General features: G+C 41.7%; 1 protein-coding gene across 1 annotated transcript in view; it reads right to left on the bottom strand.

The window, feature by feature from the left end:
* The window catches only part of LOC120517758 (TBC1 domain family member 24-like), a 42,789-nt gene extending 31,027 nt beyond the window's left edge, over positions 1-11,762 (bottom strand). Inside the window, exons 1-3 of the mRNA XM_039740224.1 lie at positions 10,552-11,762; positions 7,559-8,576; positions 650-808 (exon numbers count right to left, since the gene is read on the bottom strand). Coding sequence (XP_039596158.1) covers positions 650-808; positions 7,559-8,576; positions 10,552-11,695 — 2,321 coding nt within the window. The 5' untranslated portion in view covers positions 11,696-11,762. The remainder of the gene's footprint in view (positions 1-649; positions 809-7,558; positions 8,577-10,551) is intronic.
* Positions 11,763-18,504: the final 6,742 nt, after the last annotated feature.

Below are 18,504 nucleotides of genomic sequence, written 5' to 3' on the forward strand. Positions count from 1 at the left end.
TTTGAGATTATTTTTTTTTAATTACACTAAAAAAACATAAACATTGACATGCTGTGCTCAGTGATTATGGAAAACATAGCCGTTCTGGCTAATGTTGTTCCCAATACCTGTTATGTTGTGTCCTCTTAAATATTTTTTTTCCATGACATTGCATAACTGAGTTTGAACCCAAAACACGTGGCTTGTCTAGATGTGAAAAATCAAAGCTGTGTCACTCTCGTCAAGTCGGTGTACTCCTGTACGACTGGCAGAGCTTGTGCTACTAACTAATCTGATTGTGCCAACCAAGTGTTGGTGGATTCACCACAACTGATGGAAAAAACAAAGAAAATCAAGCAAAAAAATATCGGCACTTGTAGACATAAAAAATCAGCAAAAAATATTATGAACAGAATCGGAGAGAAAGGGCGGCCTTGGCCGAGTCTCACACCCAGCAGAAACGAGTCTGACTTACTGCTGGCAATGCAAACCAAGCTTTCGGTTGTATAAGGACCAAATAGCTGTTCGGTCCCTCTAGAAGTATTATTAATCTTAACAAAAGGCAGAAAATGAAGAAAGATAAATTACTTTTGGTACTCTGTTTGTTCTGCAAAGGTCACACAGATTTCAGAACCATTATTCATAGGTTAACTAATCAAAAAATACTTACGATTGCAGGCTGTAGCCATGCTCACAGGTCTGGAATACCACGGTGGGGTGGAAAAGGGCAAAGCGCTCCGGGATCCACGACCAGACCATTCTCATTTCCTGTGCGGTCACAATGCTGGAATGGAACTGCTGCAGGTCCACGGCTATATACATTGAATGCCTGTGTGGAAGAACACAAACAATGCAGTAAACTACGAAAAACTCAAGGAGTAAGGATACAAGATGGAGACCAATGAAGAAGGAGCATGGGGTGACCTTCAAATGTACGTAGACTGCAGTGAGTAGAGTAAACACATGAGAGTGGGGTGAGTCTGGGCACACCGGATTTCATTTAGATGTTTTGTGGGGGGTGAGAAGAGAGGCATCCCATAATGCAAACTTTAATGAAGAGGATGTCAGTGGAAGAGAAGCTCACCACATTACAATGAGAGGCCATGCTGGACTACAGTCCAGACAAAGACAGTCAGCTTAACTACCATCTCCATATTGGCTCTCTGTGAGTGAGCTTTTGTTATGTTTAAGCCGGGTCCCTTCCCTGGCTTATGTTTAAATTTAATTTTTTTATGTCTTTTTTGTTCCTTTTTGACTTAATTACTATCAGGAAAATCAATATTATTTGTCTAATGTTGTATTGTTGTGCAATTTTATTTTAGTCACCCATTATTTAGTTTCCATGTGAAAAATCGTGTTCTCTTTTGCGGGTGAACCCTTAAGAGGCGGGGCCACCGTTTCCTCACTGCTAAGGGCCCACCCCCAGCCTATAATGGCAGGATGGCAAAGTGAGTTCCTTGCCGTTCCTTGAAGGCGCTTTGCTGGAAGAGAGTTTCACGTTTTGAGTATTGCTGTTTTTTTGATTTACTTAGTTTACTGGAAATTCTTTGGATTTCGATTATTGAATTTTCTGTACATTACCTCATGGGCGAATCCTTTCACCTGGTTATATTTTTGAGATTTTTGTTACTTTTTTCCAGTAATGCCAAGAATCCTTTATTTAAATAAAGATTCTCTTTGTTGCCCTTTCTTACGGTTCACGGTAATCCCCTCCCATGTTGAGTATTTTGAATTTAGTTTTGCTTTGCAGCCTCCCCCACCATAACCTATCACCTATGGGGGAGGAGTGAAAGCTTTAGATTCGGCAATCATTTTAATATCCGGATTTTGACGGATCTCGATGCTTTAGGGTCCCCTGATACTGAAAACATCGATATCTCAAAGATGGGTGTGTGTCTGTGTGACACAGTATCTTGAAGACGGTCTAGAGCTAAAATGGCCTGACAGAAAAATACCAAACTTGAAACTTAAGCCTGCTATAAGATGACGATGTGCTGATTAGTTTCTGGACCAAATCGTGCAAGAGAAAGAAGCACTCTAATATTCTGAAATTAATTATGAATTCTTCTCATCAATTGCTGTCGTAATGACCTATTTTATGATCAGAAAGATTAGCATCAGAGCGGTAAATAATTGCTGAAGTGTTATAGAATAATTATTGTAACTTGGTTTCTAGGGTACAAAGCCTACTAACGTTCATGTTAGTACTGTATTTTTGGGACTTTGCCATTATTTTAGCACTTTAGCACAGTTAAAGCCCCATTGGGGCAGGTGTGGTCTGAAGCCGGCCATTGGAGTAAGCACTAAGGCTACCCAGGAATGAGCCTTATTATGTGGTGAGCAGTGCCTGCTATGTTTCTAGCAAACCCTTAAAGAGCTGAATTGGCACAAGGCCTCAAAGAACGCAGCACAGAGTTCCAAAAAGTACTCAAAATGCTCACTTGAGGAGGTAAAGACCATCAAAATCAATGTGCAGAGGCAAATGACGAATGTTTTTAAATAAAAGAACTATTATAAGCAAAAATGGAACATGAAACTCCAAGGAGCACAAAAGGGACAGAAAGCAAAGCCTTCAAAATAGGCGATCCCAATAGCAACCGTGGTCACAGTGGTCGAAAAAACAGAGCAAAAGAAGTCAACAAATCCAGAAAATCAGTAATAATCAAATAAACATGGGAGAACTCACCAACCACTTAGCGCATTCAATGAACCGCAAGGGACTGTGGGTTTTCCTTGGCTTTTATAGGCTGTGTACAGTCTTACCATAGTGATGGTTAGGTGGCCCCACCTATTGAGGGACCACCCATAAAACACATGGCACATAAAAAAAATACACAGGCATAAGGAAAGTAAGGTGCTATAAAAATAAAATGTATCATTACTATTATTATTAAGACGGATTGGGAGAGCATGGGAGGTCATGAGGTTGCTGGAAATGGGTGTGTGGTGCTCCAGATATCTATGCAATAGGACGAAGGTCCAAGTCTTTTAGAGTCCTTTAGAGTCCTGGTCCTTTCAGTCTTGCTATATGGTTACGAGATATGGACGCTATCCAGTGGCAATGACTGAACTCCTTCAGTGCTGTGTCTCTACAGAGAATCCTTGAGTACCACTGGTTTGACTTTGTGTTGCTCACAGAGTCCTGAATGAGGTGCATTACCTGCATTGCGAGGGAGCGTCAGTTACGGCACTACTGCCCTGTGACGCGATTCCCAGAGGGTGATCAAACTCACATGATCCTCATTGTTGAATTCCCGAGTGGCTGGACCAGGTCAAGGGGACGCACACTTAACACCTGGCTGCGGCAGATAGAGGGTCATTTCCGGAGGGAGGGACTGGACCACGTGTCTGCCAGAGGGTTTGCCAACCAGGATCCTGAGCTGTTTCGTTGTGCGGTGGGTGTGGCAACGTGCAGTAGCAGTGCATGCTCTGCAACCTGACCTGCCCTGATTATTATTATTATTATTAACCATATTAATTTAAAAAATAAGAAAACTGACATAAGAGACAATCCTGAACCCCAGCCAGTTGGGGAACCATTGCTGAAACATGCTATATTTCAGCCAGAGTTCCTCCCCTGACTAGGTTTCAGATTCCTTATTTATGTCTTTTTGTTCATTTTTGGTTCTTTTGCTTACCTAAATTTTGTTGCTCACGATTATTATTTGTAGAATTAACTATACAAATGATACAGTGTTGATAATTTAGTTCCTCTGTGTCTATGTATTTTCTACTCAGTTCCATGTGTTTTTCCCCCAAGAGGCAAGGCCACCTGTCCACCATATAAAAGCTGAGGGAAGCCATGGTCCCTTGCGGTTCATTAAACATGTTGGTGAGCTCTCTGGTGATTTATTGCTACTTTTTGATTATCAGTTTTCTGGATTTTGACCTGTGTGCTCTGTTTTTGTGACCATTCTCGGGATGTATATGTTGGGAATTTCATGCCTTTTGTGCTTCTTGAAGTTCAATTTTATCTGAAGAGCATTTTGTGATAATAAACGTATTATTTATAAATCCTATGTCTGCCCTTTCAATACTTGCTAAACCCCACCAGTGGGCATTTTCAAGGTATTTTGGGACTCTGTTGGCTTTCCTTAAAGGCCTAACGCCAACATGGTACACCTATAGCACAACACGCAGAATAGTAGGAAGCCTGGCCTGCTTTTTGACTCTGTGTCAGAGGCTTCACACCTTTCTGTCACTCTTGTGTGCTGTGAATCTTCTGGCTTTTGATGAGTTAGTACCCCATTTAGTTTAGTTTCCCACCTTGTACCCAGTGTTGCTGTGATATTTACCCTGAAATGAGTGAACAGTATAGAAGATGACTAGATGGATGGGTGGTTGGATAGATGGACAAGGCCATACAAGGCCAAAAGCCACATCAGGCTGCAGCCAAGAAGCCAATCAAATGACAGTGAGACGGCAATAAAGATTGGGGTACACAGCATAGTGCTGGTGTGCTGCAGTGAGAGGCCACTCTGGCAGACAGAGACACTGCTGGGGCTGGGGGGCTGTCGAGAGGCAGGGCCTGTTAAAGCCCATTGCAGTACTTCTTGTGTGATTTTGGGCCATACAAAAAATAAATTGTATTGTATTGTACTGCAGTAAGTGAGGCCTCATCTGGCACAGTGACATTTGTGGCCTGTTCTGTTTGTCACAGTGAAGAGCCCGGGGACAGCTGGTCAGACCCACTGTCATAGGTATTTATCTGCATTCTTGCCCATATTCCTAATCAACAACTGACAACAAGCAGCGCTGCACTCACAACATAAAACTCGTGAGAAGGAGAATAACAAACAGCTTAAAGAAAAACAAAAACAAGCCCCACAGATCCTCCCGGTATGACGTCTAAATGTGATGGAGTACGCTTGAGATCCAGCCTGTACCAGTTTGGGATGCCTTTTATGTTCCTATTGTGTTTGTTTGCACTAACATCCCAGATTGCAATCTCAGTCCAAGCAGATTGCAACTGAACACAGAGGGCCTTTGGATGTGAAAAACGGAACAAAACATGCTTACAGGAGAAACGCACAGTGTATGTAGTTATGACACACACCTGGTGAAAGGGAAAAGCTTGGTATGTGTAGAAGAGCGCAAATACAGTATACAGTAAGTTCATATGAACTGTCAAATGGAGAAAGTAATTGATGATAATTAATGCATATGTCCATGAATTAACTGAGTGAAGAAAGGAAGTGTGAGTAGAAGAATGAATTGATCATTTATCCATTTAGAGGAGGCAATGGCTAAATCGAAGAAGTAATAACTAATACACCAGTCAACTAACTGTGCCACCTGCCAAAGAAAGCTTGAAATCTCAGTAATCAAAGTAGACCTCAGCGTTAATGTCTGTAGTGCACCATTTATTGGAATGTATTTTCTAATGCATGTAGCATTAAAATGAATTGAACTTGTTATTCCAACAGATGGAGCAACAGAAACATTTGCAGTAATAAAATTCATTATCACAAATGTTTGTGATATGCCATCTGTTGGAATGACAAATACAACGCATATGTCTCTGATATACAGTATGCCATTTGTTAAGGGATTCGTAAAAGCATTGTTAATTTTTGTGATGCACCATTTGTTGGAATGACAAATGCAATGCATTTTATTTCTACAAATGCACAGAGTGATAAAATGTATTGCATTTTTTATTCCAATAGATGGAGCATCACAAACATTTGCATTAATAAAATCCATTACTACAAATGCTTGTGATATGCCATCTGTTGGAATGACAAATACAATGCATATGTCCCTGATATATGCCATTTACTAAGGGATTCGTAAGAGCAGCATTAATGTTTGTGATGCACCATCTACAGGATTCGTAAAAGCAGTGTTCATTTTTGTGATACACCATCTGTTGGAATGAAAAATACAATGCATTTTACTTCTACAAATGCATGTAGTAATAAAATGCATTACGTTTTTAATTCCAACAGATAGCGCATCACAAATATTTGCAGTAATAAAATTAATTACTACAATGTTTGTGGTGCGATTTGCTACAGGATTCGTAAAAGCAGTGTTAATTTTTGTGATGCACCATCTGTTGGAATGACAAATATAATTCATTTTATTACTATGAATGCATGTAGTATTAAAATGCATTGCATTTTTTATTCCAATAGATGGAGCACCACAAATTTTGCAGTAATAAAATTCATTACTACAAATGTTTGTGAAATGCCATCTGTTGGAATGACAAATGCAATGCACATATCTCTGCTATATGCTATTCGCTATGGGATTTGAATGACAAATTCAATACATATGTCTCTGTTATATGCCATTTGCTATGGGATTTGTAAAATCAGTGTTAATGTTTGTGGTGCACCATCTATTGGAATGACAAATATTATGCATTTTATTTCTACATTCTACATTTTATTTTCATTCCAACAGATGGTGCATCACAAACATGTATAGCAATAAAATGCATTACTACACATATTTATGATGTGCCATCTGTTGAAATGACAAATGCAATGTGTATGTCTCTGTTATAAGCCATTTGGAATGGGATTCGTAAAAGCAGTGCTACTGCCGGTGATACACCATCTGTTGGAACTAATAATCAATGCTGGGAGTGGGTGTGGGACACTTCATAACAACTTCTCACTTTCTACTGTGAGGTAGGACAAATTCTTATCTTAGAATCCCTCGAAGTAATTCTAAGATTCTTGATAAATATGAGCACTGATCTCTATTTCAAAGACCTCAATTGCAACGTCAAAATCTGGCTCATAATAAAAGCAAGATGGCGCAAGATTCAATTTAAAGAGCTGGATGGTTGTTAATGTGCAACAAGCATGCTCATAATCTCACAAGTGGCATAGTCTAAGATCTGTATTTAGAAATACATGACTGGCATCCCCATTGGTGACACATAATTAGTTGCACAATTTGGGAGCCTGGTATTTGTTAACATGTGGTAGGCCTATGCACATACTGGCAACTGGGTTAAAGGCACTAATCACCAGCAGTTCACGTTGGTGTTTACAAATACATACCTGACATGACCAAATTGGGCTCAATATAAAATTTACTAAAGAGCATGGTATTTTAACATATGATTAGCATATGCCCAAGACAATACATGACCAGGCATTACAGAATATAATCACTAATATGCTAGATCTTTATTGAAAAATATGCAACTGGCATGCCAAAAGATAAGACAGACCCTAAACCGCCTGGTATTTCTTAACACGTGACTGGCATACTGTATACATAGCAACACACATAGTAAAAAGCGTTTTGTAGGGCTGATAAGGGTATAGACGCAGCTCTTTCTTCAAGGCTGGGTTGTGCAATGTACTTAGAATCTGGTGGTGCTCAGATCATACTCAGGGACCCCTCATTATTAGCTAAGGTTTGTTTTCCTGCTTGTCTATGTTGGACACTTAATTTCAATGACTACTGTGGAATTCATTTTATCGGAAAAAATGCAGGAAATCTGTAAAATGTTGCTGTTTCACTGTTTCTGGGGTTAGCACTGCTGCCCCTCTAAGACAAGTGATCTCTGCTTAAAGTTTGTACAGCCGGCGCTGGCTTCATTTGAACCCACCTCCGCTGAGACACACTGATGCCTTTGTCTGTCAGAGCCTTCCCATTTGCCTCCTGCAGGAGTTTGATGTCCTTCCGCGACAAAAGCCGAATGCTGAAGGCTTTCTCCAGAAGTTTTTCCACTGTGAGATATTCTCCAATTTTGGTCATGAAGGTCTGGATATCCTGCTGTATGTCAGTGATCTCAGCTTCCCTGAAGGTCACCGAGACTCTATACTGCTTGAGAAGGGCAAGTGCCACGCGGTAGAGAACTTTGTAACCTTCCAGCAGATAGACATCACAGACACGGATGGCGTATTCAAATGGAAGCCCCCCAAAGAGCCACACCATCCATTCGGAGTACACGTTGAAGCGATTATGGTCAGTGCTCGCGATGAGTTTGTGCACAGGCTGGCAGTACTTGTTGACTAGGTCTCCGAAGGTCATGCAGGATGAGGCAAAGGCTAAGAAGGTCTGGTCTATGAACCGCTTTTTGGGGTCATTACATGCAATGAGTCGGCAGACGTTCTGGAAGCACTCTTCCTCGCTCTCGCTGTAGTGCAAAAGCAGCGCCACAATGGCCGGGAGTACCGGGCAGTAGGTGATGTCAGGAAACTGGTTCTCAATGCACAGCAGGATCTTCTTAACTGCATTAAGCCCTCTTTGGTTCAAATAGTACATTGGGATTAGGCTTCCTTCCACAAACTCTGGGAAAGGGTGAGTACTCACACTCCTCTCTCCAAATAACTTGCTGGCTATATCATGGTAGACAGTAGCATCAGGAGTCATGGTTCTGCACAAGATGCGGCCAATGATGTGGTTGTAAGCTTTCCTCCGTAAACCATGGTTATTTGACCAGGCGCCTGAGCGAGCCATTCTCTTGAGCAACTTCGGGTCAAGGGGGAGGTTCTCATCACTACTGTTGAGGGAACTTGTCTCCAGTTTATCCCAGTCAACAAACGGACCATTCTCGATATTAGGAGAGGTGGAAATTTCCCAAGCGCTGTCTATGAAGATGTTGATAGCGTGTCTTTGAGCGCCTAAAAAAGATACAGACATTGATGAAGAACACAATTGCACTTTATTTCACTTGCTGAAGATGTGATACCCGAGTTTCAAGCCATGCTACACTAGAAGCTTTGCAAATGGTCTATGGGTATACACCACAGTTCTCAAGTTCAGATAAAGCACTTGTTCAAGCCACAGTATTCTCAGTCACTTCATAGTGGGACAGTGAAGAAAAGTGGAGTGGAAGAAAACTTATGCCATTGAATTATGGATGCTGGTGTGCAAACAGATTGGTATTGGAGCAGATCAGGCCAACATTATCCTTGGAAGCTCAAATGGCTAGACTCAAACGATCTTACTTTGGACATATCATTTGCAGAGAAAGGACGTTGGAGAAGGACATTGTTATGTTCTGGCCAGGGTTCTCCCCTTTGGCTAAGCCTCAATTTTTTTTGTTTATGTCAATTTTGTTCAATTTTTTTATGTTAACATTGTTGATATTTTAGTTTCTATATGTCAATGTATTCTTTACACATATACCATGTGTGGTTTGTGGGCAGTCCTCCAAGAGGCGGAGCCACCTGCCCATCATCGTCAAAGGACTGCCCTCAGCTCTATAAAGGTTGAGTATAACCCACAGTCCATTGTGGTTCATTGAATGCACTGGCGTTGGTGAGCTCTGATTGTGATTATTCTGTGGTTATAACAGAGACGTATGCATTGCATTTGTCATTACAACAGATGGCACATCTCAAATGTTTGTAGTAATGCATTTTATTACTATAAATATTTATGATGCACCATCTGTTGGAATGAAAATGCAATGCATTTTATTACTACATGCATCACAAATATGAACACTGCTTTTACGAATCCCATAGCAAATGGCATATAACAGAAACATATGCATTGCATTTGTCATTCCAAAAAATGGCATATCACAAACATTTGTAGTAATGAATTTTATTACTATAAATGTCTTTAATGCACCATCTGTTGGAATGAAAATGCAATGCATTTTAGATAGATAGATAGATAGATAGATAGATAGATAGATAGATAGATAGATAGATAGATAGATAGATAGATACTTTATTAATCCCAAGGGGAATTTCACACCAAGGGGTTAATTACTACATGCATCACAAATATGAACACTGCTTTTACGAATCCAATAGCAAATGGCATATAACAGAGACATATGCATTGCATTTGCCATTCCAACAGATAGCATATCACAAACATTTGTAGTAATGAATTTTATTAATGCAAATATTTGTCATGCTCCATCTGTTGGAATGAAACATGCATTTGGTGGTCTCGCTTGTTAATGTTCCCTACCTTTAATTACTTATTTCAGTCTTAAGCAGCTGCATTCGCTGTTTTTAATGGCTCCTTATTCGCAATAAGCTGCAGATGACAAAGGAGCCAGCAGTTCTCCGTCTAACTTTTTTACACCGCTCTGGATTCATCTTGTATTATCTGGTTTAATAAAACACTTAAGAGAAAAATGTGACTGACTGAAAATGATCCGTTTTAGGCTTCAAATCGTTTGCATGATATCCTTGGAGAAGAAAAAAAAATCCAATATATAAGAACCTAACATTGCAGACCAACAAGCCATAAAATTAAATAAGGTCTGAGATTGGTAAGGACTGGTTTTTAATTAAGCAATTGTGCTGGAATAACAACCTGCAGCTACTGCTACCCTCCAGGACCGACATTACCTACCCCTGAATTTTAATTACTTTTGAAAGGTTTACTTTATTGAGAAAATAAAATGGATTCTCATAAGTAAGAATTGTGGAGCTAAAAACTGCCATTTCCTTTCAGTGCAGAAATCAGTCCCGGACGGGACGCCAGTGACAGTCTCTCGCGTTGCTCACTCACGCACTTAACCCCTCAGTCAGGTCTGAAACGCAGGGGAAAAGGTTCGCGCGAGGAGATCTGGCGAATTCTGCCCGGCTACGAAGAGTCGCGGTAATACACTGCAGCCCCAACACTTACTTGGAATGCTGTCCAGCTGCTTACACTCACTGCTGCGACCAGGGACTGCTGATTCCCCTTCAGAAATGGATCTCGACCACGCTGACAAGCCGCCGTCCGAACCGCTCACGGCTCTTTCTCCCATGCACTTTGTCCAGCCAGCACTGGCGCCGAATCTTTCTGAATGGGATCGGGGTCTCATCGGTTCGATGTTATCTGTCGCGGTGCTGTGCTGAACCGAAGGCCCGGATGGATCCGAATGATGGTGCAGTAATGAAGCCGCTCTTTCCCCAAGTCGCTTTGCCCATCCCGAAGCAGAGTGGGAGCGGGGCCTCATGGGACCGGGGCTCTCTGTAACTTCAAGGTATTGAGTGGAAGACCCACGATGTTTGGTCTGAGAGTTCAGTGTTGCCGATTCTTCGGAGTGTTTAGTCAAATCAGAATCACGGCCGTGGCTTTCGTAGTGGGATCTCGAGTCGTGTGCACTTGAGCTGTTGTTATTGGTGGTCTTTGACACGGATGATCCACTGTTGTCCGAATGCGGGTGCAGAATCGACGCTGCTTTTTCTCCAATGCGTTTTGCCCAGCCTGTTGTGGAGTTGGATCGTGGTCTCATGTGGCCAGGACTGTCACTGTGGGAATTGTGCGCACTTGTCCCAGCACCGTCAGACTGCACGTGCAGAATCGACGCCGCTCTTTCTCCCAAACGCTTGGCCCACCCGGAAACTGAGCTGGATCGCGCTCGCATCGGACTGGGAGTCTCTGTTACGGTAATAAGTCCCGGAGAACCCTCAGAGAAATTGCTTTCAATGTTTGACGATGTTCCTGTTTCTTCTGGCGCCTCGTTGGAGCATCTCGGGTCAGCGTCGCTGAAACTTTCCGTTATAGTGATTTGCGGGATGCAGTATGCGGCCAGTCCGGTGGAAGAACCCAGCAATGTCGTTGATTCGTCAGACCGGATTACACCGTTGGTACCAGGATCGAGGTTTTCGGAGGTCTGTCGGGGTACTTGCGGGGTGGAAGTATCCAGAAGGTCTGGTGGGATAAGGGGCATTGTACTATCGTCTTCTGAATTGGATCCCCAAGACCCGGAGGTGGACCTCATCGTAACAGTGGTCGAGTGAGCCACAGAAGACCCAGGCATGGTAACTGGAGGACGCAGCATGATCAGAGCAGTTCCTGAAGTGCGCTTTCACGGATCATCCGAAGACGACTGGAGTTTATACATTTGTTTTCAAGGTCGATCACCTCAAATTAAGGTCACAGCACAAACAGTAAACAGGTCGACTGTGTACATGCATACAGACAGCAGCCGCGTGGAAAATTTTCTTGGTAACCCTAAATAAACTCACAAGCAATGCACGTGGGCAGCAATCGATTTGCTCTCGAGGGCGGTTCTGTGCAACTATTAACTCTGACTAAGAAACGTCTTTGTGGCTTGTCATTAAAAGATTGATTACTAAGTTCCCATCTTACGGCGCTTTATATTACCCGGTAATGGCACAGTTAGGTCAGCGGGCAAACGTTGGTTTGACTCGAAGGAGCCTTGAGACTGACGACTTGGATTCGGCTTGGTTTGCTCCTCAGAGCTGGCCCAATGTGAGCGAAAGCGGGCGGGACAATAGACTGATATGCCGCTGATACACTCGTCCATCAACCTTTTACAGAAGTTCCCATAAACGCCAAACGTGACTCTACTTCGTTGGGCTCTTGAGCAAGGCCATTAACCTGCTATTGTTCTGTCCAGACTCTGCACCCAGCCCTGCATGTAGGCCCTCCAACCTGCATGGAAAAACCTGGGGGTTGGTGGCAGGATTGGCACTCCAGCCACCATAAAAAACCTCACGCTGTTCGTTCCATCTGAACTAGATAGATAGGCTACTTTATTAATCCCAAGGGGAAATTCACATACTCCACCAGCAGCATACTGATAAAAAACAACATTAACTTAAAGTGTGATAAAAATGAAGGTATAACAGACAATTACTTTGTATAATGTTAACGTTTACCTCCCCGTGTAGAATTGAAGAGTCGCATAGTGTGGGGTCTCCTCAGTCTGTCAGTGGAGCAGGATGGTGACAGCAGTCTGTCACTGAAGTTGCTCCTCTGTCTGGAGATGATTCTGTTTAGTGGATTGATTATCATGATTGACAGGAGCCTGCTCAGTGCCCGTCGCTCTGCCACATATGTCAAACTGTCCAGCTCCGTGCCTACAACAGAGCCTGTCTTCTTCACCAGTTTGTCCAGGCGTGAGGCGTCCCTCTTCTTAATGCTGCCTCCAGAAGAGGGCACTCGCCACAACCATCTGATAGAACATCTGTAACATCTTATTGCAGATGTTGAAGGACACCAGCCTTCTAAGGAAGTATAGTTGGCTCTGAACTCTCTTGCACAGAGCAAATAGTGTGGTGCTGAGGTGTCACCCGTTAGCATGGCTGCACTCGGGTCCTAATCTGGGATCCTGAGGTGGTTTGTCATGTGGTGGGTGCGGCAATGCGCTAAATAATAGATGGATGGATTAATGTGAAAGGCACTATATAATAGATAGATGGATAAATGTGAAAGGCATTATATAATAGATAGATGGATACATGTGAAAGGCATTATATAATAGATAGATGGATAGATGTGAAAGGCACTATATAATAGATAGATGGATAGATGTGAAAGGCACTATATATTAGATGGATAGATGTGAAAGGCACTATAGATAGATAAATAAATGTGAAAGGCAGTATATAATAGATGGATAGATGTGAAAGGCACTATATAATATATAGATTAAAGGCACTATATAATAGATAGATTTAAAGGCACTATATAATAGATAAATGTGAAAGGCACTATATAATAGATAGATTAAAGGCACAATATAATAGATAGATGTGAAAGGCACTATATAATAGATGGATGGATAAATGTGAAAGGCACTATATATTAGATGGATAGAAAGAAAGAATTTTATTTTTCCCCAGGGGGAAATTAGATTTTTTGAAAAGCTCATTAAATAAATAAATGTATATACATCAGAAAGAATAAAAAGAAATAAAGGATACTTCTGACTTGGCAGTCAAAGTCCCAATGAGGTATTAGGCAGGCATATTGCTTTTGGTATAAAGGAGCCCAGCCCCAGTAACATTTCTTGACACAGTTCTTAATAATTCACTGGCTGAAAGAACTTGGCTCCAGTTGCAAGAGAGACGATCTGCAGCATTGTTCATAATGGCACTCTGCTTTAGCCAGGACATCGGGGTTCACTCTACTATGTTATGACGAATGCCCAGGGATCTTTGTTGAGCACAGAGAGTCAAGAGCTCATCTAAACGATGGTGCTGATGTTTACAACTCAGTGTCCCCATTACTGCAATAAAGCATTGAGATGCACACACAGACCACAGGATGGCCTCACCAACACGTCTTCCTACCGAAACCCAAGCTTTTTCTACTTGGCGTCCCATCCAAGTACTGCCTGGGTCCAAACATGCTTAGCTTCAGATGGATGACTTGTTCTGAAGTGACAATTATTTTAAGTAATTTCTTGTACATTCTGATTAACAAATGATGCTAGAACTGTGGCACAGTAACAGTGAGTGCTGCACCCTCATAGTAAGGAGACCAGGGTTCACATCCCGGGTCCTTCCTGCATTAAGTTTGCATGTTCTCCCTGAGACTGCGTTGGCTTCCTCCCAAAATCTAAAGACATGCTGGTTAGGGGATTGGCATTTCCTAAACTGGCCCGTGTGTGTGTGTTTGTGAGAGGGACTGACACCCTGCAGGGTTTGTTCCTGCTTTGTACCCTATATTGGCTGGGATAGGCTCCAGCAGACCCCCGTAACTCTGTTCAGGATTATGTGAGTTAGAAAATGACTGACTGTCCAAGTTCTGTACTACAACTATTATCAGTAATATTAATAAAAAAATGGCAGTTAAAGTGTTAAGAGTTTTAGGTTGGTTTGATTATTATTAAATTATTTTTGCTGTAGTCCTCCCCCACCATAACCTATTGTCTATAGCAGGGGTGGGCAAAGTCATTCCTGAAGGGCCGCAGTGGCTGCAGGTTTTTGCTCCAATTCAGTTGCTTCATTAGAAAACAATCCTTGCCAATAATTCAATTTCATGGCTTGTTGGTGCTTTAACTCTGCCATATCAGGCCATTCTCATATCTTAGATTTTTATTTTTCATTTCTAAGGATATCATCCAAATGATTTGAAGTCTGAAATGAATGAGTAATACTCGGTCTTTCACTTTTTTCTCTTCACTTTCCTCCCAAATATTTAATTAAACCAAATAGTGCACAATAAATACATACAGGTGTAAATGGAAACAAGCTAAATGGAGAAATGCTGCTTTGTTTTGTCATTTGAATCTTACTGCTAATAAAAAGCCATTAAAAACCCAAGAGAACAGCTGTTTAGGACTAAAATAAGAAATAAGTTTTTAAAATCTTAATAAGCGAGACAACTAAAATGAAGCACAAGTGTTACTTAATTTAATATTGTTTCTTTGTATCAGTACACTGCTGCTGGATTATGTGAATTTCCCCTTGGGATTAATAAAGTATCTATCTATCTATCTATCTATCTATCTATCTATCTATCTATCTATCTATCTATCTATCTATCTATCTATCTATCTATCTATCTATCTATCTATCTATCTAATTCTTATATAGTGCCTTCCACAACTATCTATCTATCTATCTATCTATCTATCTATCTATCTATCTATCTATCTATCTATCTATCTATCTATCTACTTGAGCAATAAATGCTTCTTATTAAGCAACTGGGTTGGAACAAAAAAACCTGCAGCCACTGCGGCCCCCCAGGAATGACTTTGCCCACCCCTGGTCTATAGGGAAGGAGCGAAAGCTTTAGATTCGTCAAAAATTTCGATCTCCTGTTTTCGACAGATCTCGACGATTTAAGGTCCTCTGATACTGAAAACCTCGATATCTCATTGATGGGTGTGTGCGTCTGTGTGTCAGTTTTTTCAGGACGGTCAAGAGCTAAAACTGCTGGATGGAAGAATACGAAACTCAAAACTTAACCCTGTTATGAGATGACGATAACTGATTAGTTTTTGAGCCAAATCGTCCAAGAGTAAGAGGCACTCTACAGGAACCCTCAAATACTGTAATTCTGCAATTAATTAGGAATTCTTCTCATCAGTTGCTATCGTAATGGCCTATTTTATGATTAGAGAGATCAGCATCAGAGAGGTAAACAATTACTAAAATGTTAAAGAATAATTTGGTTAGCTCTGTCCCTAGGGTGCAAGGCGAAATTTCTACTTTTAGTGATTATATGAAACTAAACGTGTGCATTCTATGACATTATTGTTAGTTTTGAAATAAAATGCTTGATTATTTAACGTACTGTAATGTTTGTAGCAATAATAGAAAATGTATTAGAAGTAGTAACACAACCAGATTCTCTTGAATATACTGGAGAAACTTGACGTCCCAGGATCTGGCTTGAGCCGGCTTGGGTGCCGCAGAAGTTGTCAAGGATGTCTGACCGTTTAGTGTCATAGAGGATTATTGAATACTTCTACGCAGGTCACATGTTGCTGTCTGTAGTGCAGCTGAGGCACTCGGTATCAGAACAGAGTGTGTCGTCTCCTGATGGTGTCATTTCATTTCTGCAAGGCTTCTTCTCTGTTTTAAGGTCTTGCTTGACCAAATTGCTGTTGTACAGACTGCCATTTTCTGACTGCAAACTCCATGTCCACTGAGTCGTCCATCACATAGGAAACCGGTCCAACTGATTTCCTAATTCCTAGGATGGACTAACATCTCATTCACCGTTGGTTCCTGTTCTGGCTGCATAGGTACTATCTCCTTGTGTCATTGAATATAATAAACAGATTCAAAATGTGGTGTCACATACGTGCGAATAGGAGGCAGTTGAAGGGCTTAACGACTAGTAGTAACACATCTGCCCATGGGGGCGGTGGGGTGCTTTTTCTAAGTCTCCTGCAGACCTTTTCCGGGAAATCCCACCAGGAGCCGCTGCCTCAGCTCGGGACACAGCACTTCCAGTCCCAGCCCCGAGGACCATAGACATACTGTATATAGATTGACGCCGCATTCACTGTGTTGCCCAGTCGACACGATACGTCAGCGCGTCCGCCCTATAGCGAGTGGCAAAAGTGCCATTTAAACTAATACAGGTAGATGTAAAAACCGGGTTTTCTGATGAAAAAACAATAACATTTAAAACAGTATTGTTTACATACAACAGATTTTGGCAAATTGTTTAAATGCAATTACTTATATCCATTTATGCACTAATAATGGGAATTATTAAATAAAAATCATAATAATAATTATTATTATTAAATAATTCCTCCCATATAAGTAACATTTCTTGGACTGCTTTCTTCCATCTCCGAAACAGAACTTCACCCCGTTCTTACGCAACACAGTACTGAAGTATCGGTTAATGCCAGAGTCACCTCACGTATAGATTACTGTAATGCTATTCTATCTGGCATCCCACAAAAACGTATCCATCGCTTACAACTTCTTCAAAATTCTGCTGCCAGGATAATAACCTGCTGTTCTAAATCCACTGAACATACTATACCGATTCTGTCTCAGCTTCACTGGTTCCCTGTTAACTACTGAATACAATGCAAAATACTGCTCTTAACATGTAAAGCTCTCCACAACCTCACTGATCTCCTCCAGACTTGCACTCCCTCTTGCTGTGATCCTGTAATTTGAGAGTTTTAGTCTGGCAATACGGTGCAGCCTTAGTTTGTTGAAGACAGACACAACTAAAGACATGAGCATAAAATGATGGTTGTCAATTTCAAACTGTGTTTCCTCAATGTGCTCATCATCTGAACCAATCTCAGCCCGAACAAACTGATCGATCAAAGATACACTGACAGCTTGCCCTAATGTCGGCTGTCGGATAACACACTCAGCTACTTTGACCACCTTGACTGTACCCTCAGAAGGAATCATCAAGCCTCCTTTGTTTTTTAATGTCAGCGAGTGGTAGCTTTGATCATATGATGCCAGTACAGCATCTGTTACCAAACTAGCACGGCACACATCACAGGACAGCTTTCACAAAATCCCATCTAAGGGCTACCTGACCTCCCACTGCTTCCTGAGGTGGATTTCTTTGAGAAACGTTAACAGCTAACAAAAATCTACATACTGTAGTTAGTGACTAAATATGTTTAGCCAAAATGCTGTTTGGAGGCTCACTTGAGCACATAAATGCATAGCTTTGCTAGCTTAGCCTGGCGTAGCTAAAGTTAAGATTATAAAACGGGATTTTCTAATGGCCAAATATAACCAAACCAATTGTTCAGCCTTACCTATGAAATGTAATCCCCGGGGATCTGGTGTGGCGCGTACAGCAGTTTGCACAATCCCAAGCAGCACATGCGTGAGGCATGTTTATCCATTATTTCACTCCACAGCAGTGGCACTCGCAATATGGCGGCGACGTTGACGTACGATGCTGCTGGTCATGCGGCGTCTAGTAACTCTATGTCTATGCCGAGGATGACATCACTTCCCCCAGACTCCCTATAAAACCTCATTCCCTTCCTCTGGATTTCAGTTCTATTTTGGACTCTTTGTTATCAAACCTTTTACTTTTGCAGCCAGGAACATATTATATGGGTGGCTGCCCCAAACCTTTGCAATATCTGGTGTTCTTTCTTTTCACTGTGGCTAGATTATTTAAAAAAACCTATATACCATAACATTTTCAAAGCCCCCTTAGGCACTGTCTAAGCTCCCTTCAAAGACTCCTGAACAGGTTTCCTGGGGGCTGCATAGGGTACAAGCCTCCCCCACTTCAAAGACCCCTGAGCAGAGTGCCTGGTGGCTGCGTAGGGTACAAGCCCCCCACCCTTTCAAAGACCCCATAGAAGGCTTTCTAGGGGGCTGCAGAAGGTACAAGGCAGGATCAATCCCTGGACAAGGCACCAAACCACCACAGGGT

Source organism: Polypterus senegalus, chromosome 17, assembly GCF_016835505.1.
Source record: "Polypterus senegalus isolate Bchr_013 chromosome 17, ASM1683550v1, whole genome shotgun sequence".
Classification (NCBI taxonomy): domain Eukaryota; kingdom Metazoa; phylum Chordata; class Cladistia; order Polypteriformes; family Polypteridae; genus Polypterus; species Polypterus senegalus.